General features: G+C 45.6%; 1 protein-coding gene and 1 pseudogene across 2 annotated transcripts in view; one reads left to right on the forward strand and one right to left on the reverse strand.

Annotated features, from left to right (window-relative positions):
* The window catches only part of Gipc2 (GIPC PDZ domain containing family member 2), a 70,599-nt gene that overhangs the window by 18,596 nt on the left and 26,233 nt on the right, over positions 1-25,770 (forward strand). For both annotated transcript variants that reach the window (XM_085677545.2, XM_048453590.3), the window contains exons 2-3: positions 6,022-6,207; positions 16,568-16,748. In XM_085677545.2, coding sequence (XP_085533671.2) covers positions 6,022-6,207; positions 16,568-16,748 — 367 coding nt within the window. The remainder of the gene's footprint in view (positions 1-6,021; positions 6,208-16,567; positions 16,749-25,770) is intronic.
* Positions 8,720-8,918, reverse strand: LOC148119314 (Nuclear RNase P; annotated as a pseudogene).

Consider the following 25,770-nt stretch of genomic DNA (forward strand, 5'->3'; position numbering starts at 1 on the left):
GCCAGGGGTTGGCACATGCCAGACAAGCCCTGAACCACAGGCCCAGCCCTTACAGGAATATCGTTTGCGGAGAAGAGCATGCTGTCACACTGTCTCGGAGTGTCACAGATTGCTGCAGCTCTGGACAGGTTTCCAATGTTCTAGACAGGTGGGGCGTCAGCATGGGGCGACAGAAAGCACAGGCTTTGAGGTCAGATGGGGAGGCGGGTTTTGGGAGGGTGTTTCTCTGTGTATTATTGCTAAGCATAGACAGTACCGTGCTGGGATATTTCTTGGCTTACAATTCTGCTAATCTGCTAAACATTCTATTAAACATGCATCCACGTTCAGCAGCCGAAGTTAATTTTTGGCTCTTTCCACCCTATGTCTCCTAGGATCTTGGTAATTATGTTCATATCACAGCCCGAGAAGCCCAGACGGGGGGGTAGGGCTGGTTATCTGTGGCAGAGCATTCAAGAACAGCCTCTGCCCAGCTCCTCACCTAGGGTTTTCCTTTATTTTTAATTAGAAGTTACTATTGTTGTTGTTGTTGTTGTCTGTGGTGGTGGTGATGTTGTGCATCTGTCTGTCTGTCTACCTGTTCCTTTTCAGACACGTGAGTGTCATGGCAAGTGCGTGCCAGAGGACATGGTCAGGAGATAGCTTCCGTGCCTTCACTTTGTCGAGGAAGGGTTTCCCTTACTCTTCCTGCCACACTTGGTATCCCAAGCTATTTGGTCCTCTGAGACTCTCCTGTCTCTGCCTCTGCTTTTGCTGTTGGATGCTGGGATTTCAGATGCCCACCACCAAATCTGTCCTTTTCACAAGGGCTCTGAGGATCAGACTCAGGCCATTAGCTTCATACTGCAAGAGCTTTTCCAATTGAATCACTTACCTGAATTTTCTATTTATACATGTCTTAATCTCAATGTGCTAACACAGGGTCATGCCTGTTAGTCTTCTGCAGAGGAAACAAAACACAAACAGGAGACCATACAAATACATCCCACAGCCAAATACTCCAGAGAGCAAACACAGTGGTACTTATAATTGCTTTGGGAGAAAGGATGACCTGGGACCAGAAGGTAACTGAATGATAACTAAATTGCCTGAGGGCAGAGGAAGCCAGGAGGTGAAGAAGTTTTCTGTCTATCTGTAGTGCAGCAGCATTGCTGCCCCCGCCCCACCCCCTAAATCGGTGAGGAGGATTACACATCACAGGCATCTGAGGAGGGCTGGAGGAGGAGGAGAGTATGTGTGGGCATAAAAATAGAAGCAGGTAGCACAGTCACAGAGCCAGTACCTAGCCTGGAGCCAGGCGCCTGGTACTCTTTGTCCTGGCTCTGGTGTGGCAACACATTCTTGGGAGTTGAGCATGGGCAGAGTAGATCTATGGTGGCGCGGACAAGCAGAGGGTGGGAAGAGGCTGTCTGGTGGGAACTGGGTAGGAAGTGGTGTAGGGTCTGGAGGCAGGGAGGGGCAAGCATAGGCAATTCCCAGCAGAGAGCTCTTTACTTAAGCCTGTGACCTACTCATCCACAGACTCCCGTCCCCCCCAATCTTTGGTTCTACGGATCTTTATCCCTCGAGCGAGGACAGGGACAAAACCTAGTACCTCTCGCTCATCCGAAAGCTCACACATAGTATGCAACACGGAAAACCACACTTGTGTGTTTAGCTACGCCTCCCACTCTACCCGGTCCTTACATTTTCCAACCTCCTAATGAAGGTTAAAGTTCCTGTTCACCCTCCTCTCCCAAACTCTTTATTTGCCTCATCTAGGGAGCCCAAAAGAACCTTATCCTAACAGTTTTCAAATGACTTGGTCTGGAATAAATATTTATGTACCGTTCCCTCTGCTCTTTCCCCCACCCCCAACCAGACAGAGATGCCTGCCTCTGCCTCCCGAGTGCTGGGATTAAAGGCGTGCACCACTACCGCCTGGCTCCTTCTGCTCTTTCTTTCTGATGGTTTCTCTAGTGCGCTCTTCCCCCAGTGCAGCTTTTCGTCAGAATCTCTGCTCTAGACCGCAGCAATAGACCAGCTTCCCTTATCGCTCCACTTTGATGTCTGCGTGCCTCATTATGCCGTAATTCTGGTCTTATTTTAATGTGCATGCGAGCGTGCGTGCGAGCAAGCGTGCGTGCCAGAAGGAGGCATTGGGTCCCTGGAGCTGGAAACAGAGGTGGTTGTAAGCTCCCTGACACGGATGCTGGGAGCTGGCCTCCAGTCCTCTGTAAGCAGCAGCAAGTCCAACTGCTAAGTCTTCTCCCCAGTGCCCGTTTAGGTGGTTTTTAAATGTCACCTGCTCTTTAGATTTTCCTCTAAGTGTATGGGTCAGACTCCCTGAAGGAGACACCGCAGTTCTTCATGCCACACAAAGTGGGACATTTAGGTTAAAGGTTCTCTTAATGCCTAATGGGCACCTTTACAGCCGTATGTGCAGATTGGCTGATGTGCCTGGAGTTCAGTTCGCATATCTCATCAATGTGTACGTCCATAAGCCATCCTACTGTGTCAGGATGCTGACCCAGTCTCCTTGCCTGGTTGGGCTTTTCTTCATCTTTTGTATCAAGGAGGAGGAACCTTTATGGAAGGTAATTGTAAGGAGAGTTGGAAGCGTTGCAGCATTTATGATTTACGATGTCTTAAGATTGGCAAGTACCTTAGGTTACTCGGGTAGGATACGCTCAATTGTCTCGTCTCACTGCAGGGATATTGTGGGAGCGTGCGATATCTCACTTGTTGGGTTAGTGTCTGGGTCATGTCCACACAGGCAAGATCGAAACCTATGCCCTTCTAACCTTCTCTTGTGTCTCAAGAGCTGCCTTGTGATTTGATTTTCTTAGATACATAGCTTCCTTGATTAGACTTCACAGCAGGAAAATATGTTCCTTGGTTATTCTGGGAAGTCATTGGTGGTCTAAAAATATGGATTTGGCTTTCATTTTTTGGATAGAATCCTTTTGTCTTCCTATTTTAGTCATGAGAAACACTGGGGAAAGGCACTCGTGTTGTGTGGGCGAAAGATCACAAAGAGTGGCTCACTGCTTATTTAAGACCTGCCACTGCTGACCTAGGGTGGCTGATTTAGAAGTGAATCATTTATAGAAAGTTCTACCCTGTTCGAGGCAGGGCTTTCTACAATATCCTCATGAAGGTCTAAATAAAGCATACAGTATCATGTTGCTAAATGTCTGTCTTGTTGCCAAATTTGTATCTTTTCTAAGCCGTGAAACTGTTTCTAGTGACTGCAGGCATTAAGGACTTTTATACAGGATGATGCATTGTTTTAAACAATACTAGGAGAAAAAGACAAGATCCCCCTGAGCATGGGGACCATGGGAGAGGATAGAAGGGGAGGGGGGAGGGGAAGGGAGGGAAGCGGAGAAAAATATATAACTCAATAAAAATAATTAAAAAAACAAAAAATAAAACAATACTAGAGATTTAGTATGTATGTTATATTGAGAAAAATACTAGGCGAGAGATTCTGGAATGTTTATAATATGAAGAAATGAATGTAAATAGTTTAAAATTACCAGAAGCAACATTAAAAAAAAAAGGTCCTCAATTACTCTAATTCAAATTGAGCAATCATGTTTTGCTGATATTTTGGTATTTGTTAAAATAACTGGTGTGTATGAATTTTAGAGCCATTTAGAAGTAATTCCTTTTGGAAGTTGTCTTTCTTCTTTAAGGAAGTGAATAATTTACTACACAAACTATTTAGTTCCACACAGCAAAAAAATGCACAGTCTTTGATTTAGAGAAGCTTTTGATTGAAGACTGAATTTACATTAACACCCCTGTGGGTTAGACAAAAGCCACTGGAATCTGAATTCTTGTTATGACTTTGACCTTAGACAAATGAACACTCTTTCGGGTCTGAGCTGACATCCTCATCTGCTGAGAGCAGAGGATACTTGCCTTCACACCTGACTCTGAAGGATTAGTTGTGCTAACGCATTAGGAAGTGACAGGAATTTAGATGACCCTATGCAGATGTTAGAGCTCAGAGAAGCACTGGAGGATAGAGATTGGAGTCGGTTCACCATGGCGGGGTCCTAGACAAGGCTTCCTTTTCCTCTCTAAGCCATTATTTCTAGGTTGGGAAAAATAAATGGAAAAGCAAGGCTGGAGATGTAGCTTATTGGTAGTGTGTTCGTAATGATTATTTTGCAAGGCAGCATGTATATGACAGGGTACCTGTGTGGAAGTTGGAGGACATCTTTCAGCAAATGGTTCTCTTCTTTTGTCTTTCTTTGAGGCAGGGCCTCTCTTGTTTGATGTGGGATGGCCTTCTGTACATGTGATGCTTTTATTGGTTAATGAATAAAGTTGTTTTAGCCAATGGCTTAGCAGAGTAAAACCAGGGGGGAAATCAGAACAGAGAGAGAGAGAGAGAGAGAGAGAGAGAGAGAGAGAGGAGGCAGAGTCAGAGAGATGCCAAGTAGCTGCCTAAGGAGGCAGACACCATGTAGTTGCCTAAGAAGCAAGAATTAACAAACCATGATCCTCATGGTAAAACAAAAAATAATAGAAATGGGTTAATTTAATATGTAAGAATTCCAAAACTATAGAGAAATGCTGTCTCAAAAAACCAAAAAAAAAAAGATGTGAGGGTTAGTTAATAAGAACTCTGAGCTAATTAGTTAATTATATTGTTGTAATTAACATAGTTTCTGTGTGATTATTCGGGTCTGGGTGGCGGGAAACAAAAGCGTGGTCTCCCTTTGCACTTGTTTCTGCCTAGCTGAGTGTGTGAGCTTCCGGCGGGTTCCGTCTGCCTCACATCTTTATGGAGGACTGAGATCACAGACACAAGCAGCTGCCCCTGGCTTTTTGTGTGGGTTCTGGAGACTGAGCTCGTGTTTCTCAGGCTTGCATGGCAAGGTGCATGGCAAGGTGCATGGCAAGCACCTTTACCCCCTGAGTCACTAACTGCCCCTCAGGCATGTTCTTATCATGCTTGGGACCCTGAACTAGAGCCACCCAACAAACACACCTGTCGGTTGCCTGTCCCTTTTCTTAAAGGCTTAGAATTAGATGTTTTTTTGGATTTCAGCTTAATTTTGGATTTTGGAATATTTACATATTTAACACAAAATTCATTTACATTTTGTTTAAATCATTTACATATAGACTAAAGGCAATGGTATATAATACTTTTAAAAGTAATTTTGGGCAAGATACAGAACTTTGTGCTATAGAATATTCTACATCAGGTTGAGGTACAAAAAGTTTTGGACTGTGGAACATTCTGAATTTGGACAGCACTCACAAGGCAGAAGCAGGCAGAAGGAACTCTGAGTTGAGGCCAGCCTGGTCTACAGAGTGAGTTCCATGACAGCCAGTTTTACAAAGTGGGCCCTTTGTGGGCTGGTCACTTTTGATAGGAAATACATTTTCTCCCCCATAAACCGCACAGCCTGATTCATGCTAGGCAAGAGGTCCACCGCTATTTTGAAGCACTATGATGCAAAAGAAATAACATTTCTCATTTAAAAAGATCTGCTTACTGATTTTTATACGCATTCCCATCATAGTGTGTGTGTGTGTGTGTGTGTGTGCGCACGCGGGTTACTATCCTGCGCATGCATCATGTAGACCTCTGGGATTAGGCTCTTACAGTTTGGAGGTGTGAGCAACAGGTCACCACCTAATTAGAACCACTTTGAAGTTGATAAGAATTGAAGTCAGATCCTTGGCTTTGACAAGTGATGGCTGTGACTTTAAGCAAATTATTTTATCTAAGGGTCCACTTCCTGTTTGTGATGTGAGGATTACAATGTCCTTTATACATTCATTGGGAGGGTTATGAGAGCGTGGATGGAAATGACTCAGCTTAGGGACTGACCTTCAGAAAAATTCAGTCTATTTTGTCTAATGTTAACGGATGAAGATGCTGCTTCAAATTCTTCCCACCCACCAATTTACTAATCTATGTCACGACAGAGGCTTTTACAACATGAATTGAGGACTGTTACCGACGATGTTCGCTAATGACCAGACTGATCTGAAGGTTTCTTTTTCCCGCAGATCTTATTTTGTACTTTAAACACACCCAAGATCGACATGGGGAAGCTCCTAGGAGGGCACTTGGGTCTGGAGGATTTCATATTTGCCCACGTGAAGGGGATAAAAAAGGAAGTGAACGTCTATAAATCAGAGGACTCGCTTGGACTCACCATCACGGACAACGGCGTCGGCTACGCTTTCATCAAGGTAAGCTTTCAAAGAAAAAAAAAACACAGGGTGGCCCAATTAAGGAAGCTGCCAGGTCAAAGAGAATTAGAGATTATCTCCAGGAAGAGCTAGGTAGCTCAGCTGGGGTCACAAATTGGTATTTCACTGTCATTTTAAACATGTCGAAGATAGCATAATTTTTGGTACTGTTTTTGAAATTCTTCCCTTTGCTTTAAACATCCTCGATCATTTAAGCTTATTGAGGGAGGACTGGCCCAAGCGCCTTCTCTTTACTAATGGAATTGGACGTACTGGATGACTTCCAGGGATTTCCTATTACTTCTAAGTGCACAGATTTCTTTAAAAAAAAAAGTTCTTTGGAATTGTCTGAGCAATGTCACTTTTTTGGGTGAGTACTCAGAGTAACACAGAGTTGTAAAGATAAGATGCTAAAAATAGTTTGAAAATGAGAACAGCTAAGAAGTAAAAATTCTGGGGGCTGGAGAGATGGCTCAGTGGTTAAGAGCATTGCCTGTTCTTCCAAAGGTCCTGAGTTCAATTCCCAGCAACCACATGGTGGCTCACAACCATCTGTAATCAGGTCTGATGCCCTCTTCTGGTCTGCAGACATACACACAGACAGAATATTGTATACTAAATAAATAAATAAATATAAAAAAAAGAAGTAAAAATTCTGCTGTAATGAGTAGAGTTGCCCCTCCCCCACTGACTTGTGCATGTGTGTATGTGTGTGTGTGTGTGCACGCGCGTGTGTGCTCACACACGCATGCATGCGTGTATGTATATGGGTTGGTTCAGGAACCCCCGTGCATGCTAAGCTCTGTGCCTGCTCAAACGTGTAATACAAATAGCGTAGCATTTGCATATAACCTGCGGCGCGCATCCTGACCAGCAGGAATGAATGCCACTAAAAACGAGAATTCCTTCCCTGGTCACGTCTTTATTCGGAGCCCTTTGATTGAGGAAAATTGGGGGAAGGGAAGATAGAGCAGGGACGAGAGAAAGCTTAGAGAGAGAGAAAGTAGAGTCCAGAGGCAGCTGCTTTTAAACGGTGGAGAGGCTTGAACGCTGTCCTGATTGGTTAATGCCATTCTGCTGGTCTGAGCATGTGCAGGCAAGGGTGCAGGCAAGGGTGCTCAGCCCCACGTGGCCAAGCCAGGTATACCTCCAAACTGCAGGACCACCTGTGCCTCCAGGTGGCTCCCAACAGCTCCCCCTATTATTGTCTTTAAGAGCAATAAGGCAAAACTATTTTCCAATCTGGTCCCCACCTCATGATGTGTGGACCGATTAAAGAAAAGAAAAGCAAGACACACCCTCCGCCAATGCATACCTTCCTCCGTGCTTTGTGGGACTATCTGGTCCCTAGAGGGTGCTAAGGCTATGCATGGCTAATTGCCTATGAGCTCTTTAGAGGCTGAGAGCCAAACTTGGAGTGAGGATACACATTCCAAGGCTGCCAAGGCCAGTGTCATAAAGACCTTGTCCCTCCTCACTTGGGCTAGCAGGTAGCACACCAATCAAAGACATACAGCACTTCCACCTAGACACAGCATGCCAAGAATATCTCTGCTCCCACCCATTCCTAAGGAAGGAAAAGGCAAAATAGAGTCAGTCAGAAAATTGTTAAGAGATAAGAGGTTGCACAGGGTGCTGCTCAAGTCGATGGTGTGAAACAGCTGTTCTTGGCACCGCCCAGAAGGTCATCTCTGCTGCCTCCGCATGAATCTTCCACAGCAGGACACTCAGCATCCACTGGGTCATTTTTCTTCTTTATTTCTCTTGTCAGTCTTGCTGGCATCCAGATGTATGTCAGCATTCCTAGAAAAACATAAACAAAACTCTCCTCCCAAATTAACATTTAAGAGTATTAAAAACTCTCAGTGTAAAAATTCAGCACAATCAGTACTGGAAGTAGGCTGGTTTTGAACTTAGAGATCTGCAGGTCTCTGCTTCAAAAAGCAAATCTTGTTTGCCTGTACCAGCAAAATTTTGAATTAAAAATTAAGTGTAAAGAATGCAAGAGAAATCCTTTCTCTGGGGGAAGCTGTCACTGGTAGTCCCCCTCTATTGTCTAAAACCAAAACAGTTGTCACTGGGAGTTGAACTCATGACCTTTGGAAGAGCAGGCAGTGCTCTTAACCTCTGAGCCATCTCTCCAGCTCCGCATTCAAATGAAAAAACCTCTAGGTAGCATTGTTTATTCCACCCGTTGCCAGAGGCAATAGGTAATGGTAACCAGGTTGACGCGCCTTTATTATGATAATTAGGACCAGTTCTTTGAGGGAAAATGGACGTCGGCATTCGATCTGACTACTTCCTGCTGACACAGGGACGTTGTGAATTTTTGGGGGATAAATGTTTTTATCTGACTGAATTTTTGGCGACAAATGTTTTTATCTGACTGAATTCTTGGCGGCTGTGGCTGTGAGAGCAGCAGCTCCGCCTCTGAGGCCTATTGTGGCGCGCTCCGCATGGCCCGAAGGCATGGCCCCGCCCCGGGCCGTGAGCGGGCTCGCCGTTTATTCCGTACCTGCGAACTGTGCACCCTGCCTCACCTCAGGCATAGAACTCGCACCGCCGGCCGAGAGTCTCCGGCGAGGGGGGGCATCCGCCCACCTGTGGAGGGCCCGGTTAGGGCCACAGGGGGGCCCCAGTCTCAGACCTTCCCAGGGGCCGGGGAGTGACAAGCACTCAGCACGTGGCCCCGCCGGTGAGCTTCCTCCGCCCGCCCATGTTGCTATGGAAACGCGGTTCAGAGTTTGGCCCCTCTCCGTCTTTAGGTCTTTAGCGGCGCTGCTGCTCACCACGCAGCTTCCGCCTCTGCCTCCTGAGTGCTGGGATTAAAGGCGTGCGCCACCACCGCCGGCTACTTCCTCAATCAAAATTAAAGTTTTCTGTACGTGAGAGCCAGAGACTGAGCTCTCTTAACAAAATTAGGCGAAAATCACCTCCAAGAGCTGTGTGGCTCTTTAAGAACAGGAAAGGCAGTCTTCACGCATGATCAAACCCCCTCCCTATGAGACTGTTGCCCCGGTCTCTAACAGCAGTACGGACGGAGGAAGCCGCGGATCTCCCAACTGTAAACCTCGCCTTTTTTGCTGTTGTTTTTATTTACATTCCTCCTGCACTGAACTTAAGGGATTTTTCTTCCCCGTTGCTTTCTGTATCTTCTTTCAGATACCTTAACTTTGATTTTTTTTTGTATTTTCTTTTCTTTTTAGGCCTATACTTTTTCCATTCTTTTTCCTCCCCTTTCTGGAGGATTTAACTGACGTCACTCACCGCTCCACGTGTTCAGAGTTCTGAAATTCACGGCTCTCTGTGTCCTGGTGTCTGATCTCGGCTTTTTCTCCCGGGCTTTCAGCACGTTGCTGGGCGCTTCCTTCTCAGGGTCCCCCGGCGTAGTTGTCAGGGTCCCTCGGCGTCCTGGGGTTACGAGCACCAGTTGCGGCGCGCATCCTGACCAGCAGGAATGAACGCCACTAAAAACGAGAATTCCTTCCCTGGTCACGTCTTTATTCGGAGCCCTTTGATTGAGGAAAATTGGGGGAAGGGAAGATAGAGCAGGGACGAGAGAAAGCTTAGAGAGAGGGAAAGTAGAGTCCAGAGGCAGCTGCTTTTAAACGGTGGAGAGGCTTGAACGCTGTCCTGATTGGTTAATGCCATTCTGCTGGTCTGAGCATGTGCAGGCAAGGGTGCAGGCAAGGGTGCTCAGCCCCACGTGGCCAAGCCAGGTATACCTCCAAACTGCAGGACCACCTGTGCCTCCAGGTGGCTCCCAACAATAACCTATGTCCACCCATAGGCCAAGAGTGCAGCGTAAGCCATCCCTAGATCACATGACATATATATAAACAGTTATTGTGTCACATTGACTAGAGACCAAGGAAATATCTCGATATGTCTAGTACAGACACAGTTCCTGAATGTTCTCTTCCCTGCAGCCCAGGCTGTCCACAAACCAGGCTCAGTTGATCCTCTTGCCTCTGGGTCGTCTGACATGGGAAGCTTAACAAACACTAGCCATGTCATGGGCCCTTTTTGTTTAACCTTCGTCATAATCCTATTTTGATTTATTTTAACTTAACCTTATACATACAATGGAGCTTGTGTTTGTGTGGATGTGTGTACATGCATGTAGGTGTGTGTGTGTGTATATGTGTTCATGTGTGTGGAGGCCAGAGGTTGATGTTCCTCAGCTTCCGCAATCACTGTCTCACTTTTTGGGACAAGGCCTTTCACTGAGCTATGGCTCACTGATCAGCTTGGGATGGCTGTCAGATGCCTTAGATCTGCTTGCCTCCATCTCCCCATTGCTGGAATTACAGAGGTATGCCTGACTCTTTATGCGGGTGATAGAGATCCAAGCACTGGTCCTCAGGTCTCACAGCAAGCCCCTTTTCTACTGATCTATCTCCCATTTTCAGAACAATCTTATGTTATTAGCACTATGTCTTTTTAAATTTGCTTTTATGTTGCAGTCTAGAGCATTAAAAATAAATCTACAGCTTAATGAACATTCACTTGCTAATGCCGGTATAATGGTATAAGATCCATAGGAACTGCGTCTCTGCCACCCCGAAGGTGCCCTTGTTCGCCCTTCCAGCTACCCTGAAAAGTGTCATCTAATGCCATTTGCTTCTTGAAGTTCACAGAACCATGCATTATTTACTCTTCCATCTCTGCCTTTGTAATCTGTCTGTGATGGGCAATGTTGCCAACCCCCACTCTACAGTGCCAAGATAGGATCAGGAAGCTTAAAAAGCTGGGCCAAAGTTATACAACTAAGAAGGTTCAGGATGTGGACCCAAGAAGTCTGACTCTAGCCCCAGCCTTGCTAGGCACTGAGCGAAGACTCAGTGATGGGCTTTCCGTGACACAGCAGCGCAGCTTACGCCTTCCTTTGCTAATGCCCTGTCACTGTTAAAGAGACAGTCCAGGGATGCTAAGTTAGCTGTGGATGCTGCTCTAACTGGCCGCTTGATAAGATGGTTATTTATAGCTCTGCAGAAGATAGGAACACACTGGAGGTTGTTGAGCGGATGACCAAATGGAAAACCCTTGAGTTGGGAAAGTCATGCAGGACGGTCCAGGGGAAGTTCAGGACACCAGGCGCTGGCAGCAGAGCCAGCCTGCTGTCCCTGCTGTCCCTGCTGTCCCTGCTGTCCCTGCTGTCCCTGCTGCAGAAGAGGGCTCGGAAGTTTCGCAAACGCGTGTGGATGCCTCAGATGTTAGCCTCTGACATTCAAAGCCGCTGTTTCTATTTTTTTTTTTATGTCTTGTCAAACATGTGCCTGCCTCAGAGTACTAGTCATTGGTCCTCTGGGGACAGAAGGCATGGTGAGACTGTGAGACTGTTTACTTTAAAATACAGATGACAGAAATTTTACAAATTGGATAATTTCAAAGTTGAAAATATTACAGTAATTATAAAAATAGCTTTTATATGTCTTCTACATAAATGTCCAGTTTTTGCCACTTGCTAATTTGCTGGGTTTTGTATACATTTACATCTGCATCTCTATATTCATTCTTTTCCCTCCTAACTACAAAGTGTAATTACTAAGAACAAAAAATATTCTTTATTCTGCACATAACCATAGTACAATTATGAAATTGAGTAAAATGGAACATTGATTTGACACTATAACTAATCCCCAGGGTTGGGGTTGTAGTTCAATGGGTAGAGTATGTCTTTCACACACAAAGCCTTGGGTTATGTCCCCAGGACAGCATAGAACTGGGCATAGAGGGTCATGCCTATAATCCCACTCAACATGTATAGGCGAGTGATCAGAAGTTCAAGGTCACCTTGGGCTGTGTAGAGAGTTCAAAACCAGCCTTGTTTTGAGTTCTTGTCTCACCACAAAACAAAAACAAAACTTATCTCTAGTCCACTTTGGTTTGACTGCCTTCCTCACACCCCATATTCCTCATACTCCCTTTCCTCCTGGGGTGGTCTCAGTGCAACTTTCTGCTTTCTGCTTGTAGTCAGAACTGCCCTTTCATTCCTGTCACCCAGACCCGAAATAATCACACACTAACTGTATTAATTAAAACACTGCTCAGCCTATTAGCTCAGGCTTCTTATTAACTAACTCTTACATCTTAAATTAACCTATTCCTATTATTTTGTATTTTACCAGCAAGGTTCTGGCTGGTGGCTTGTGCCTTTCTCCTCCAACGTCTACATGGCGGCTCTGACTCCGCCTTCTTTCCTCCTCTATCTGCTTGGAGTTCCCACCTTACTCAACTCTGCCCTGCTATAGGCCAAAGCAGCTTTATTCATTAACCAATGGTATTCACAGCATAGAGAGGGGAATTCCACACCATCTGTTAACTGTTTTGTGTCTCTGGAATAATTCCTTAGCTTTTTGTAGGGTTCTCTTTAATCTATTATTTTCCTTGACTCAAATTGTTTTTCGTATGCGTGGGTATTTTGCCTGCACATACCTCTGTGCACCGTGTGAGTGCCTGGTGCCTACAGAGGCCAGAGGGATGTCAGATCACCTGGAGCTGGAGTTATAGATGGTTGTGAGTGTTATGTGGCTGCTGGGAATTGAACCCAAGTTCTCTGTGAGAGCAACCAGCTCAGAGCCATCTCTTCCTCCCCTAATCTGTTATTTTCTGATGTGTCCTTATGTTGAGAGACTCTTGGATAGGTAAATTATCCAAGTGCTGACAATTCCTCAGGGGACCATTTTGGAAGGGCTATGGGTTTGTTGTCTCATTATTTGTGGTAGTGTATTTTTCTTTTATAAATGAAAAATGAGAAATGTGGAGATACGTTGAGTCAGGAGGATTGCTGTGGCTTGCTTGCCACCAGCCTAGGTGCAGATTAAATATGTCTTCTTTGCCTTCTGCAGCATTAATTTTCAAAACCAGATGAGAAAAAAAAGTTCTTTAGATTCTTAAGTAAATATTGAATAATATAAATGACTTAAGAGACATTAGCAAATAATGTTTCTCATTTATGCCTCTTGATCCTTAGGACTAGATAATCCTGAGACTGTGTGACTGTTCAAACACATTGTATTTCAGAAATTTGTTTTCATTGACACTTCATTTAAATTTTGAAAGGTTTCGTTCATGTGTACATAGGTATATGTGGAGTCAGAGATCAATGCCAGGTGTCCCTCAGGAGCTATCTACCTTCTTTTCTAAGACAGGATCACTCCCTGGGATCTAGGCTCATCAATCGACTAGACTGCCTAGCCAGGAAGCCCCATACATCCTCTTGCCTCAGCTTCTCCTGAGCTGGGTTAGACACACACATGTCCCCATGCGTGCACAGCCTCTCCTGAGCTGAGTTACACACACACACACATTCCCACGCTTGCGCAAACCCCTCCTGAGCTGACTTAGACACACACACGTGTCCCCATGCTTGCACAACTAACCCTTTACTGACTGGACTATCTTGCCCAACCCCACTATACGGCTTGGGTTTGTTTGTTTGTTTTTTTTTTTTTTGCTGTTTGTTTTTAGTTTTTTTTTTTAATTTTCCAGCTTAACACAATTTTTTTAGAATTACCTGGGAAGAAGAACCTCAACTGAGAAACTGAGAAAAATCTGTTTCCATCAGATTGCCTTTAGGCAGATCTTTGGGGCCTATTCCTGATGGAAGGAGTGCTTGACTCACTGTGGGCACTGCCATCCCTGAGCAGGTGGTTCTGGGCTGTGTAACAAAGCAGCTGAGCATGCCAGGAGGGACAATCCAGTAAGCAGCACTCCTCCATAGTCTCTATCAGCTCTTGACACCTGGTCCTTGTCTTGAGTTCCTGCCGTGGCTTCCCTCAATGGACTGTGACCCAGGGAATGTAAGCCAGATAAACCTTTTCTTTCTCGTTGTTTTTCTGCTTGTTTTTGTTTGGTTTTGAGAGACAGGCTATCTCTACATAGCCCTGACTATCCTGGAATTCTTTATGTAGACCAGGCTGCCTCAAAGTCACAGAGATTCACCTGCCTCTGTCTCTAGAGTGCTTTGATTAAAGACACGTACCACCATTCCCGGACTGGTTATTGGTGTTTTATCACAGCGACAGAACCCTAATTAAGACACCCACCATCTCAGTTTTAGTCCGTTGGCTTAGGAGTTGGCTCAGACCACACGTCAAACAGCCGGCATCTTCCGACACTCCTCTTCTGGTCACTGTTGTGTTCTCTCCCATCCCCGACCCACTTCTGTCCTCACAGAAGCCTTGGCCTCCACTGCTGCCTGGGTCTCTTCCTGCTGCTGTCCGACTTCTGCAACCTGCCTTTCCTCCTGTACTCTGGCTGCTCTCTGGTGACCTTTCTAGCTTCTTGCAGACTGGGGTGACAGTGTCTCTCCATGACCCTGACCCTAAACTCACAGGTAAGAGTCATGCATCACCACTAAGTCTTTTATCTGATTAATCTTCTCTATTTCATTATTTAAATGAGATTTCAAGTGTTGAAAAAACTAAAGGTGTGTATGAGGTTACTGAAATTTGTTTGCTATAACTGATCAAAGGGAAAAAATTAGCCTCCAGGTGTATCAAGATGTCAATTAGAATTTTAAAAAGGTCAAAGTTAAATGCAGATTTTCAAATGTCATGGTGGCCTAAGAGTGGTTATTTAGCAGCGGATTTAATAGTTTTTTTCTTTTAGAAGGAATATCTTTTGTTTAATCTTATTTTCTGCAACAGTTTAGAAGTTGTAGATTGTGAGTTAAAGACCAGCCTAGTCTACAGACCAAGTTCCAGGACAGCCAGGGCTATTACTCAGAGAAACCCTGTCTCAAAAAACCAAAATAAATAGATAGATAGATAAAAAATAAAATTTAAAGAATGCTTCTCTCTCTAAGCTCCATATCAACTTTTCCCCGATGACCTCATTATGAAAATGTTGCTGCTCTCAGTTTTGCTCAGCTCTTGCACGTGATGATCAGGCAGGTGTGGTGTCACGTCTCTACCTGGTAAGGTTAGGGTACAGACACTTGTATAAGAGCAGCCAAGCCCCTCCCCTGCCTGGCCTGCCATTCCCACTAAGGACTTATAGCCATTGTTTTGTTCCCCTCCTTGTCGTTGGGGAGATCGTGTATGAGTTTGCAGGCTCCTAGCTGGCGGGGTTCTCTGGAGTTCCTTCCCCTAAAACTCCTTCAGGATTCTCGGTGCCATCTGATGGATTTGATACCTTCAGTGAAACTCTGCATGACAAGTGTATTACAGAGAAGTAAGATTTAATAGACTGGGTGTGGTAGAACAGGCCTGAAATCCCATTATTTTAGAGCCAGAGTTAGGAGGATTACAAGTTCGAGGCCAGCCTGGGCTACCTAGAGAGACTGTGTCTTTAAAAACCAAGATCAAAACAAAAATAGGGTTGGTGAGATGACTTAGCAGAGAAAGAAAGGTGTTTGCTGCCAAACCTGATGTGCTGAAGTTAGTCCTCGGGACACTCACTCCTGGAAGTTGTCCTCTGGCTTCCACATGCTTGCCATTGCCATACATGCCACACGTGTGCACGCGCACACACACACACACACATAAATAAATACATGTAATAAAATGTAAAAAAATTGAAAACTACCCCCATCAAAGTGCTTGGGGTTTCTCCGTGGGTCCTTAGCTCTTTTCATTTAAAATGCCTTGATGCAAATCCATAGATGAACTCGCCCTCAGTGATAGATGTAAAAGCTCAGACTCTGATTTCTAAAGTGTGGACACTGGCCTCCTTGGCTGTCACAACGTTCTTAAAGTCTTTGCATTTGCAACAGGTTTACACACAAAGCCTCTAGACAGAGCTTAAGCTCTATGGGTTTCTTGTTGAAATTATTTAAAAAAGAAGGAAAAACCCACTTATCCATGGAGCAGACAAAAGGTCTCAGTGGCCAAGAGCACTTTGCTTGCCAGCACTATAGGGGACCTCATGCTTTCTTCTGGCCTCTGTGAGCGTGTGTGTGTGTGTGTGTGTGTGTGTGTGTGTGTGTGTGTGTGTGTGAGAGAGAGAGAGAGAGAGAGAGAGAGAGAGAGAGAGAGAGAGAGAGAACACAAATACATAAGAAGAAAACCAAATCTTTTATCCATCACTGTACTGTGTAGTTTGGAGAGCTGTGTTTATAGCAGCAGGTACTATGGTGGGAAGAGTGTTGGCTCACTCTTTCTTAGGGTCCTGGGCTGAAGCATGTCAGGAAGAGATTTCCAAAGGAGATGGTGGCTGTGAGCTTGCCGAAATCTGAATGGAAGCAAGATGAAGAATGGGGGGAAGAAAGGATGCTTGCTTTCTTACTTGGTTTTCTGTCTTTAAGTGAGCAGTAAACTATACTGTAAATATGTCAGCGTGCTGTATGTCAGGAGCATGAGAAGTCGTGCCACACAGTTACACTTGAGAGCATCATTGATCTTCTTTCTTTCAGAGAATTAAAGATGGCAGCACCATTGACTCAGTCAAGACTATCTGTGTGGGGGATCATATTGAATCCATAAATGGAGAAAATATTGTTGGGTGGCGTCACTATGAAGTCGCTAAGAAGTTAAAGGAATTGAAAAAAGAGGAACTCTTTACTTTGCAGTTAATAGAACCCAAGAAGGCATTTGGTAAGTTGTGTGTGTGTGGGGGGGGGCGGGCATGTACCTTCACCACATCATCTTATCTACTGTACTAGTGAAGAACACAGAAAATACAGACAACATTTCTTAGAAGGAAAACAGCTATGGAAGGAGAAGAAAATTTCCCGGTAAAAGGAAAGGACCTTTCCTTTTTGGTTGTTTTTGGTTTTCCCACTCCTGACCCCCGAGACAGGGTTTCTCTGGGTAACAGCCCTGACTATTCTGGAACTCTCTTTGTAGACCAGGCTGGCCTCAAACTCACTGAGATCTGCCTGCCTCTGCCTCCTGAGTGCTGGGATTAAAGACGTGCACCACTACACCAGGCTAGAAAAACCTCTTACTAAACCAACTTGGGGATCCGTGGTGCCAGATGTCGGCGTGGAGTTGGAGGTGGGGCTGAGTCGGCCAGCCTCTGCAGTATTCTCTTGCTTTGCTGAGTGGGGAGATTCTCTTGCTTTGCTGAGCGGGGAGATTTCTGACGGAGCTCTTCAAAGTACCATTGTTTTCCAGGGACCGGAGCAGCCGAGGGCTCGCTCTGCACAGATGTGGTATCTAACACGGTCATTCGCTGTTTCACAGACATCGTCAACACTTTCTCCCTTGATGTTCAGAGTTTGGGATGTCATGACATGACTCATTTCCTGTCACATCTATCCTTGCCTGGTTTTAGCCACGGCAGCTGTGTCTCAACTGTTGCTCCAACCTTCAGGGTCATCTCATGGGTGTGGGAATGTACCAACTCCTCTCACTACTGGGCACTATTTTAATAAGGCAGATGGACGCCTCATGCACATCAGTGTGAAAATATCTTCAGTGGAAGCATCTGGGCCTGCCCTGACTCATCCCTGACCCCACCCCCCACGCCCTGTGTTCTTGCTGATGCCCAGAGAACACAGATATTTCTTGTAACTTGTCTCTAACGTTGTTTTCTCAGGCCAGCTAATGGAAACAGTGGATAAATGACAAATCTCTTCCCCGCTTCCAGTGAGTCACAGGCCGCCTCTATCTCTGTGGAATTAGGAAGCTCTCTCTTCCCGCGTGACTCTGTGAGATAATAGAATTGTGATGGGAATTGTGTTGCATATGGGAGACAGCCCCATGGGAAGGCTGAGAGGAGGATGCTCGCGGCCTCATTGCTGCTCAGGGACCATGGCAGGAGCTAACAGTGATGCTGCCACACTCCTGCCTGGTGCAGCAGCATCCATGCCTTTCTCCTCGAGGAAGGCACAGGTGCGCAGGCCTCTGGGCAGCAGCACCTTTCCACATGGCTCTTCTGACATTTGGTCATTTCACTGATGGGAGTAGGTACCTCAGATGTGTGGTCTGTCAGACTCTTTTTAAATCAAAGCTATTCTCTGTGTAACTCAAGAAATAGATTTTTTTTCCCCCGACGTTTGTCTCAAACACATAATCTGTCTTTGAGTTAATCTTTTTCTGATTTTTTTCCCCGTTGTATACACTTTTGTTTTGTAGCCCAAGCTGGTTTCAAATTCACTGTATATTGGAGGATGACTGTGAACTTCCGGTCCTTTCCCTTCCTCCCACGTGCTGGAATTACAGGCACATGCCATCACACCCGCTGTTGTATATACTGACACTCTTGAGGTCCCTGTGTCTATCTGGGCATTGCTCACACCCCTTAATTTGGGTGCAAATTGCAGGTTACTGGGGTCACTGTGCTCAGTCATTACTGTTCTAGACTTGGTTTTTGTCCTCCAGTATCAGAGACAAGAGTAATAAATGCACTTTACTTCTGTGCCCAGCTGCTACCGAACCTGAACCTTCTCTCTGTTGCCTCAGGGCGTCCACTGACAGACTGAAGAAGCCCCTGTGTAGGGTTTTTCTGGCAGGAATGTATTTTGTGGCATTGGAGCAGTGGCTGGGTTTTGCGTTGTGAGTTGATTGATGGTCTACGGACTTTTCTCCCTTCGGTGGACTGAGCCCGGGGGCCTCCCTCTGAGGACTGAGCCCGGGGTGGGGGAGGGATCTCCCTCAGAAGGAAGCCTCACTACTCTACCATCTTCTGAGCCTGTGTTATGATGCTTCACTTTAGTCTCTGGAATATGGGTAAAGTTTTCTGTTCGCTCTCGTCTTTTTCCCAGGTTGTCTTTGTCAGGGGGGCACTTATGGGGTCAGGCTTCTCCCAGTTCCCTTGCTCCCCATCTACCATTTATTTCCTTCCTTCCTTTCTGTGTTTTCCAGAACTATCACCGATGTAGGGCCAGGAACTCAAATTTCTTTTCTTTCTTTCCCTTTTTGTTTGTTTATTTATTTATTTGTCAAAGTTCTATTGACGTGAGACATCATGACCATGGCAATTCTTTAAAAAGAAAGCATTTAATTAGGGCTGGCTTATAGTTTCAGAGGTTTCGTTCATTGTCATCATGGCAGGGAGCACGGGCACACTCAGGCAGAAGTAGCTGAGAGTTCTACATCGGGATCCACAGGCAGCAGAAAGAGAGAGTCACTGGGCCTGACTTGGACTTTTGAAACCTCAGAGCACAGCCCCGTGACCCACTTTCTCCAACAAGGCCACACCTAATTCTTTCAAACACTGCCACTCCCTAAGCATTCAAATGTATGGGGTCATTCTTAATCAAACCACCATAGGGATGGGGGGAGGGGACATTCCGTTGCCTGTTCTTGGACTATAGGTGAAGATCTTGGGTTCTCTAACAATCTAGAATGTACTGATATTTTAGCATTTATCTTGATGGATGGGAGGACCAGACTGGTACATGTCTTTTACAGGAACTTACGGAGCCATTTGTGTGTGCTGGGTTTGGGTACTAGAGAATGATACTGACCATTTATGATAGCCTTCTGTGTACCATTTCTGTACCATGTGCTCTTTTTTTGGGGGGGGGATTTTCGAGACAGGGTTTCTCTGTAGTTTTTGGTACCTCTTCTGGAACTAGCTCTTGTAGACCAGGCTGGCCTCAAACTCACAGAGATCTGATTGCCTCTGCCTCCTGAGTGCTGGGATTAAAGGCGTGCACCACCACTGCCTTGTTCCATGTGCTCTTATATGCTAAGATCCAAGTCTGTAAGCTCCTCTCTAGTGAGATGAGATGAATATGAAAATAAACCAATTGAACAATGGGTGTTGAGGTGCTAAATACACTAGAAGTGTAAACATTGGGAGTAACACGGGAACGGATGAACTCGGTTTGGAATGCCATTGCGTTTTTTGGGAATGTTGCACACATCAGTGGGCTGGGCACAGAAGTGTGAGGTGGAGGTGTTCCAAGGCATGAAATCCAAGAGTCAGGAAGGCCCAAATTATCAAAAACCCTGTTTGTGAAGACAAGGAGTAGTCCATGGAAGGCCAAGGATGGGGTTGAGGAGGTAGCAGCACGGTTGGTTCTGGATTTCAAAATATTTGAAAACTGTATCTGACGAACAGATAGGATTTGAGGTTGAAGTCAGGAAATCTCATGTTGTGTTATCTGTGGAGAAGACAGAATCCTGAATTAAGGCTGTTCTAGCAGATGAGGAGAGAAATGACTTGGAGGAACAGATAAGGGTGAGCAGGAACCATTTGTGGACATGAATGTTTTCTCATCCCCGCCATGGGGCGTCAGCTGGACTGCTTAAGCTTGTTAGAATGGTGATTTCCACCTTTGAAGCAGAGCAATCCCACAAGGCCTGGCCCTCCTCCACTCCCCAGTACTTGCTATCAATCCCAGGGCATACTAGGTAAATACCCTACAGTTGAGTTACCTCTCCTGCCCGAGATGGAGCTTTTATTTATAGGGCTGACGGTTGAATGTTTATTATTATTCCTGAGTGTTAAGAAGATTGGATTGCAAAGTCATTGAGCACAGAGCTAAAGGAATGGGGCATTGTGAATAACGACCCTCAGATTTGTGGCGTGGTTGAGAGATTCTTTGCAGTGAGGAAAGTGGGGGAAGATTTAGGAAGGAGACAGGGAGGAGGGCTGAGAAGTACAGTTTGGGATCTAATGGGTTTGAAATTTATGACACAGTTTAATTGGAAATGTGAGGCTGGCGGGCACCGAGAACTGAAGGCTACAAGGGTTTTATGAATGACTGAACTGTAATACTCTGGAAACAAATCTACTCATTCAGAGTTAAGACAAAGGACAGAAACCAGAGCTTCATGGGAGACGCCAGCATCCAAGCAGCAAAAGGAAGAAGAGGAACTAGCTTAGTGAGGAGTGGGAGGACTGCCTTGTAGGTGCCCTTCTCAGTCTTCCTAAGAGCAGATCCATTGGACTTTCCTGAGTTGACCTTGGGTCTCCTGTAGCCTGGGCTACCGTCGCACGTGCTTTGTGGGTGCTAATGACTGTCCTAGTCACTGTTTTGTTACTGTGAAGAGACACCATGACCACATCAACTCTTATAAAGGAAAAACCATTTAACTGGGGTTGGCTTCCAGTCTCAGAGATCTGGTCTATTATCATCACCGCATGGAGCATGGCAGCCTAAGTACGGACTTGGTGCTGAAGAAGGGGCTGAGAGTTCTGATGAGGGAATTCATGGACAGCAGGAAGAGAGGGAGCCATGGTCTTGGGCTCTTGAAATCTCAAAGTCGCCCCCTCATGCCCCCCAGTGACACACTTCTTCCAACAAGGCCACACCTCTCAGGACATTCCTCCTAACCTTCTAAGTTTGGCTTTTAAGTAGTGACTCACTGATGACCAATCATCCCAATCAACGGGCTGTGGGGGCCTTCTCATCCCAACCACCACAATGACCTTGAATTTCTGAGCCTTCTCTACCTGCCAAGCACTGGAGTCCTAACTGAGTATGACACACCCTGTTTCTGCAGGGCTGGGGTCTGAACCAGGGCCTCATGAAGACAAGGCCAACACTCTCCCAACTGAGTTACATTTCCATGGAATGTTTCATTTATTCCAAACATATGTCTGTCTCAGTTACATGTGTTTGTATATGTTTATAGTATTCTTTAAACAGTAGCACGTATCTGTTTCTCACAGTGAGTCAGGAGAAACTACAACATTTAAAACTTCTGGGTTAGAGGGTTTCCCTGCTGGAAACGGGAGGTGCAGCCTTCCCCGTACCTGACGTGGAGTCTCCTGCCTAGCTGCTGTGTGATCCGACTTTTCTTTCTCCAGCTTTTATCGTGGCAGCCTTCCAGTCCTTATCAAGTGTTGGCCAGAACGTCTCTAGAGGTATTTTTTAGGGCTTGGCTCATTTCCTTTCTCCTGTGCCAGTGCAGAGGGACAGAACTTTCACAATGAACTCAACCCAGACTGTCCCAGGCTGTGAAAATCCACTCTACTGTGGAGACGAGTCTTGAGACCAGACCAACCGGTTCTTTTCTCAGGAGACCTTTGCACTGTAGGAAAGTTACTCTTGGGTCCAGGTAGCTCTGGCTCTGTTTTGTTTCATGTATCCTGGATAATCTGCCCACTCTGACACTACGACCTTTTGTGCAAGGAGATTCCCGGAAGGAGACCCATGTTTACCGAGTCAGAAAGGGAGTTGTAAGGACACGGCTTCCTCTTAAGATGTTTGCTGGTTAGATTTTGGGGGACATTTAGATTTTATAGCAGCTCTGCTATGTCTGCTCTCAGAGGCTTCCTTGCTGCGGTGTGCACCCCTCGGAACAGGATGTTAAGTGTGCCCCCAGTGTGCTTGGGCCTTGAGTCACGCACAGCTGGGGAGGCCATTGTCCTGAGTCAGCTCGCTAAGTTCTTTCTTCAAACTCTGCCTTGCAGCACCTTAGGAGGGAAACTTTGGCTCTTCTCTGTTACATGTCTTCTTAAACGTTTCAAACATTAAAAAAATAACACTTCTCTCCCACTCGCCCTCCCCTTTTCCCTTCCTTCTTAGGGTCTCACTATGGAGACCAGGCTGGCCTCCATTGTGCAGAGGCAATTATCTGGCTCCTGCGTCTAAAGAGTTGGTATTACAAGTGTGAGCCGTAGCACATATCTCAGGAAAATGTTTTCTACTATTTGTAGAATATATACATTCAGTAGCAAATGCTTTTGATTGTTTGTTGGATATTCTTCTGGACCCTACAAACTACCCTGGAGAACAGGAAGTGAATGACAAAAAATGACATGTCACTCTGCCAGGTGTGTGATACCAGGTAATTTCTCAGTCTTTCTGTGCCTTGGTTTCCCATACAGAAAGTGAAGCTGTCACTAGAGTTTACCTCATTAATCTGTTGTGAAGACTAAATACATTAAAAAAATCGTACAGCAGTCCTTGACGTAGAGTCTTCAGTAATAGCTGTTGTCAGAGGGTAGGCTTCTCTTGCTGAAAAATCTAAAATCAGAAATATTCCCTAACTAAAAGGTTTTGAGCATTGATCCTGACTAGAAATGGAAAAAAATCTATATCTGACCCAATATCATGGGCCATAGCAAGAGTTCAGGTGCATCAGAAATGTTGCTTACAGTGACCTTCAGCTGTGAGTTAGGGGTACATGAGATGCAAATGAAGTTCACGAGTGGTCTCCTGTCCCAGGCTACCCCATCATACACAGGGATGCCCCCAAACCTGATAACCAAACACTCCTGACTCTCAGCGTGTCAGACAGGGAATCTTCAGCTCTTTGAAAGGTGCCTTTTCTGCACGGAGACAATTTTAGCAACGAGGGGAACTTAGAGGACACAGGGACGGGCGAGTTGGTGATGGGCAGACATTTGTTGAAAGCTGGTACTGTCTCGCCTCAGATCAAATGGCGAGAACAGCAGCATCTCATGGTAGTAACTGCCATTCAGGTTTGCAAGAGTTTTCTATGTGTATGTGTGTTTACGGGGGGTAATACTGTGTGGGAGGGACATGTGGCTAACATGTAGAGACTAGAGGACAGTGGTTATCTTGTGTGGGTGTGGGTACATGTGTGGGAGGGACATGAATGTGGGTGTGGCTTACATGTAGAGACCAGAGGACATAGGTATCTTTTCTTACCCTCTCTGTCTCGTTACCTTGGGACAGGGTCTCTCGTTGAACCCAAAACTCAACAGTTTCAGCAAGACTAGCTGGCCAGTGAGCTCCTAGGTTCTGCCTGTCTCTGCTCCCCCACCCTCCCCCAACCCTGGAGTTTGAGGTGTGTGCAGCCATGCCTGGCTTTATTATGTGGGTGCCGAAGATCTGAACTGAAATCTTCATACTCAAATAGCAAGTGCTTTTATCCACTGAGCTATCTTCTTTTGTAAGTACTTCCTAAGCAAGAAATCATTTGCTCCCTGTAGTTGTCCTAAACTTAAAGCTGTTTGCCCAGGGTCTTAGTGAGAAGGGGTGGGCAGTGCCCACGGCCTTAGTGAGCAGGAGGTGGGCAGTGCTCAGGGCCTTAGTGAGAAGGGGTGGGCAGTGCTCAGGGCCTTAGTGAGAAGGGGTGGGCAGTGCCCAGGGTCTTAATGAGAAGGGGTGGGCAGTGCTCAGGGCCTTAGTGAGCAGGGGTGGGCAGTGCTCAGGGCCTTAGTGAGCAGGGGTGGGGTGGGCAGTGCCCAGAGCCTTAGTGAGCAGGGGCCATCATTTGCTGTTCTCAATTGTCTATATTAGCACAAAGAGACAAACACACTAAGAATCTACTAATCTTATAATTGCTATAACGGCATTTATCGGATGTGTGATTGAAGTACCTCAGGGTGAGAGAGAAGGTTAAGGACTCTGAGCCAAAACACTGGTGTTTGCTCCTTTCCCTTATTCTTGTTAGGTCCACCATCACTGGTGTTATAAAATACATATTTACCTGCCTCCTAACCCATAGCAACTCTGAATTTTACCTGGACTTCGCATGCGGAGTGCTAGGAATAGTCCTGGAGTAGCCACAAAGTTGGAAGCCAGCGCTGGCAGGTCTAGCACTGTTAGGACCCGAGTTAATCCTTATACTATTCTACTGAGACTTCTCCAGTTGAGTGAAGTGAGGCTTGGGGTGGTTTAATCAGTCATTGAGTCACATAGGGTGGAGTGGAAGTGCAGAGAGAGATGAGTCTGGCGGCTCCGAGGTTTAACTGTATGTGTTCCTGTGCCAGAATATCACACAGGTTCAGAGACCGATGCATGGCAGATGTGGACCATACAGTTCACTCGGGAGCTGACTGGTGGTTAGAGGGGCTCTAAGAGAGAGATGGAGCAGGGAGGAACTTTCCCAGAGAGAATGCATGAGACAGATGGCTATGCCAGGCTCTTGTCAATGTCAAGGACCAGATACTTCCCAGGGAAATACTGGGTTGTCTGACCAGATGATGCAGGGTGTTAGAACCTTGAGAGTGGTGGTTTTGCAAGAGACTTCATTCACTCTGACTTGGCTCAAAAGTGGACACACTGACTAGACGTGGGGCTTTAGGGTGGTATTGTGATCAGATACCAGAACAACCTGAGTCCTCTGGATCCTGGAATGAAAATAAAAGTCTATCCAAATAAAACTAAGACAGATGGGTTTTCTCATGTAGCCTATAGCTCTCTCTCTCTCTCTCTCTCTCTCTCTCTCTCTCTCTCTCTCTCTATGTGTGTGTGTGTGTCTGTGTGTATGCTGATGCATGCACACACAGCACATGTATGGTGTTAGTAGGAGGTCAAATACAGATCCACTTTGACAATTGTTTGTTGGCAGAACATCTGTCCCACCTGCCAGCTCCCAAATAACCACACAGAGACTTAGTCTTAATTATAAATGGTTGGCCAATAGCTTAGGCTTGTTACTAAGTAGCTCTTACAACTTAAATTAACCCATATTTATTAATTAATGTGCTGTCTTGGGCTTATGGCTTATTACCTCATCTTCTACACATACTGCTTCCTCTGCATCTGGCTGGGAAGTCTACCCTTCTTCTTCCCATCATTCTCTCAGCCTGACTCTTCTGCCTAACCTCTTCCTGCCTAGCTATTGGTCAGTTAGCTCTTTATTAAGCCAATGAGCTCAACACATCTTCACAGTGTATAAAAGAATTACTCACAGCGTTTCATGACACAAAGAATTATTATTAATTATAAATGCTCAGCAAATAGCTTGGGCTTATTACTAAGTAGCTCTTACAACTTAAATTAACCCATTTAAAATCAAT

This window comes from Myodes glareolus, chromosome 17 (genome assembly GCF_982192425.1).
Source record: "Myodes glareolus chromosome 17, mMyoGla1.1, whole genome shotgun sequence".
Lineage (NCBI taxonomy): Eukaryota > Metazoa > Chordata > Mammalia > Rodentia > Cricetidae > Myodes > Myodes glareolus.